We start from the raw sequence: 1,936 nt of genomic DNA, 5'->3' as shown, positions 1-1,936 counted from the left end.
TCTGATAAGCAGGTAGGTAGCGGTTGGGGGTGGGCTCTGAGCTGTGTGTATGTGTGTGTATGTATGTATGTGTAGAGCCGGGGGGCCCGGGAAATTGCGGGTATAGCGTCGGTAGTGTCGGTGTCGGGCGATTACAGATGTGGCGTGATGTGCGTGCGGTGATGTGTTTTGCTTTTGACGACGACGAGAGGTGGTTTATTTAGTTGGTTGGCAACCACCGGGTGTCGGCTGGATGGGCCGGAGGCGAACATCCGTCGTGTCCTGTTGTGTTTCCCTCCAAAACACACAGCTTTCCCTCCGAAACACACCTCTCTTTACCCCTTCCCCTCTCTCTTCCCCTCCATCCCCCCCCTCCCCCCCCCCCGCTTTCATCCGGGGGTTTGATCAGGTTCGCGGTCTCTACCTCGTGGGAGCGTCCACCCGCCCGGGCAACGGGGTCCCCCTCACCATGATCAGCGCGGATCTCGTGACTAAGAAAGTACTGCAGGTTGGTTGGGCGGTTAGTACGTGTGTACTGCAGTGTACGGCCGATTGCGGTATCCCACATACACACCGAGGACGCAGAGTTTGGGGGACGGCGTCGAGGACGGTGAAAAGGTTTGTTCACAATTGCACAAGGGTTTTATATAGGGAGGTTTGTTTCATAAATGCTTTTGTTGATGATGTGACAAGAGGTGATGATGATGATGATGATGTGTGCTGCTGTAGTGCTTCATTTTTGAAATGTTTTTTTAATATTAAATTCACTTTTACATCGCCTGTGCATTTTCTGGAACGTGTGCGACTATATAGGCAATCACAACGGATTTCTGCCTGCTCTCTCTTCTGACCTTCTCTGCCTTTCTCGTTCCTTCCTTTCTCACCTTTTTATAGATACATACATACATACGCACCCGCTTCCTGTTACGCAGGACGTGTCTGCTGGAGTCGTATAATGTCGTACTGTAGGGGGGAGGGGGAGCGTCACAGCACTGCAGCGGAGGAGCTGTATGTCTGTATATCTGTATGTGTGCCTAAGTATGTATGTATGTATGTGTCTATGTGTTGGTTACATATCTATCCGGGCCTGGGACGCTGGCCAGAGGTTCCAAACCGTAAAATCCCCAACGGTAACGGTTCCCCCTCCGAAGCACTCTCCCCCTAGCAGCGGGGGGGGAGGGGCGTGAGGGGTCCCCGCAGTCCCCTGGTACTGCTCGACCGCATGGGCCTGTGCGACCCCCCCCCGTTTCCCGCTTTTGTCTTGTCGAGAGGATAAAGAGGACGCGGTGGCTACCAAGGCCCTCAAACAAAACAACCTCAGCACGTGTGTGTGTGTATGTGTGTGTGTGTGTGTGTGAGGTCCATCGCTGGCTGTTTGACTGACTGAGAGACTGTACGTATGTATGTATGTATGTGTACCTTCCTAAACAAGTTTTTATGCGATCTTTTTTGAGATATTTCCTAGCTTGGTAATGTTGGTAAAGATTTCAGAGGGCGGAGGATTTGGAGCAGGGAAATGGTATCTACATGAAATGTATGGATGATGATATTGAGTGAGAGGGTATGTAGAGAGCAGAGGGCGCGAATGAAAGTGAAAGATACATCGAACACAGCACGGACCGTACGTGTCGGCAGATGCAGATGTATGTATGTTGTTACAGGGTGGTAGATGTATGTATGTATGTACGCATGCATGGGAATACGGTAAATAATGTTTGTATATCAATGGGCATCATATATATAATATATCTTCACATCAAAATGCACATGTGAATCTGCAGTGCATGTACGGAATCTGCAGTGCATGTACGTTATTTTCAATTGGGTTTGCGTGTGTATATGTGTGTGTATGTGTGGGGGGGAGTGGCGGGGGGGAGTGGGGGAAATTCAGGCTGTTGACCCTCTAGGAGATTTCCTGGGGGCGTTGGTCGGCCATTAATATATTTGGATATATATA

General features: G+C 50.1%; 1 protein-coding gene across 1 annotated transcript in view; it reads left to right on the top strand.

Annotated features, from left to right (window-relative positions):
• The window catches only part of VOLCADRAFT_96696 (uncharacterized protein), a gene marked incomplete at both ends in the record, with an annotated part of 8,936 nt that extends 8,484 nt beyond the window's left edge, over positions 1–452 (top strand). The window contains one exon of the mRNA XM_002955743.1: positions 389–452. Coding sequence (XP_002955789.1) covers positions 389–452 — 64 coding nt within the window. The remainder of the gene's footprint in view (positions 1–388) is intronic.
• Between the last annotated feature and the right edge of the window lie 1,484 nt (positions 453–1,936).

The sequence above is a fragment of the Volvox carteri genome (genome assembly GCF_000143455.1).
Source record: "Volvox carteri f. nagariensis unplaced genomic scaffold VOLCAscaffold_54, whole genome shotgun sequence".
Classification (NCBI taxonomy): Eukaryota; Viridiplantae; Chlorophyta; class Chlorophyceae; order Chlamydomonadales; family Volvocaceae; genus Volvox; species Volvox carteri.
Note: the sequence above shows the minus strand (reverse complement) of the source record. Positions and strands in the feature narration are given on the sequence as shown.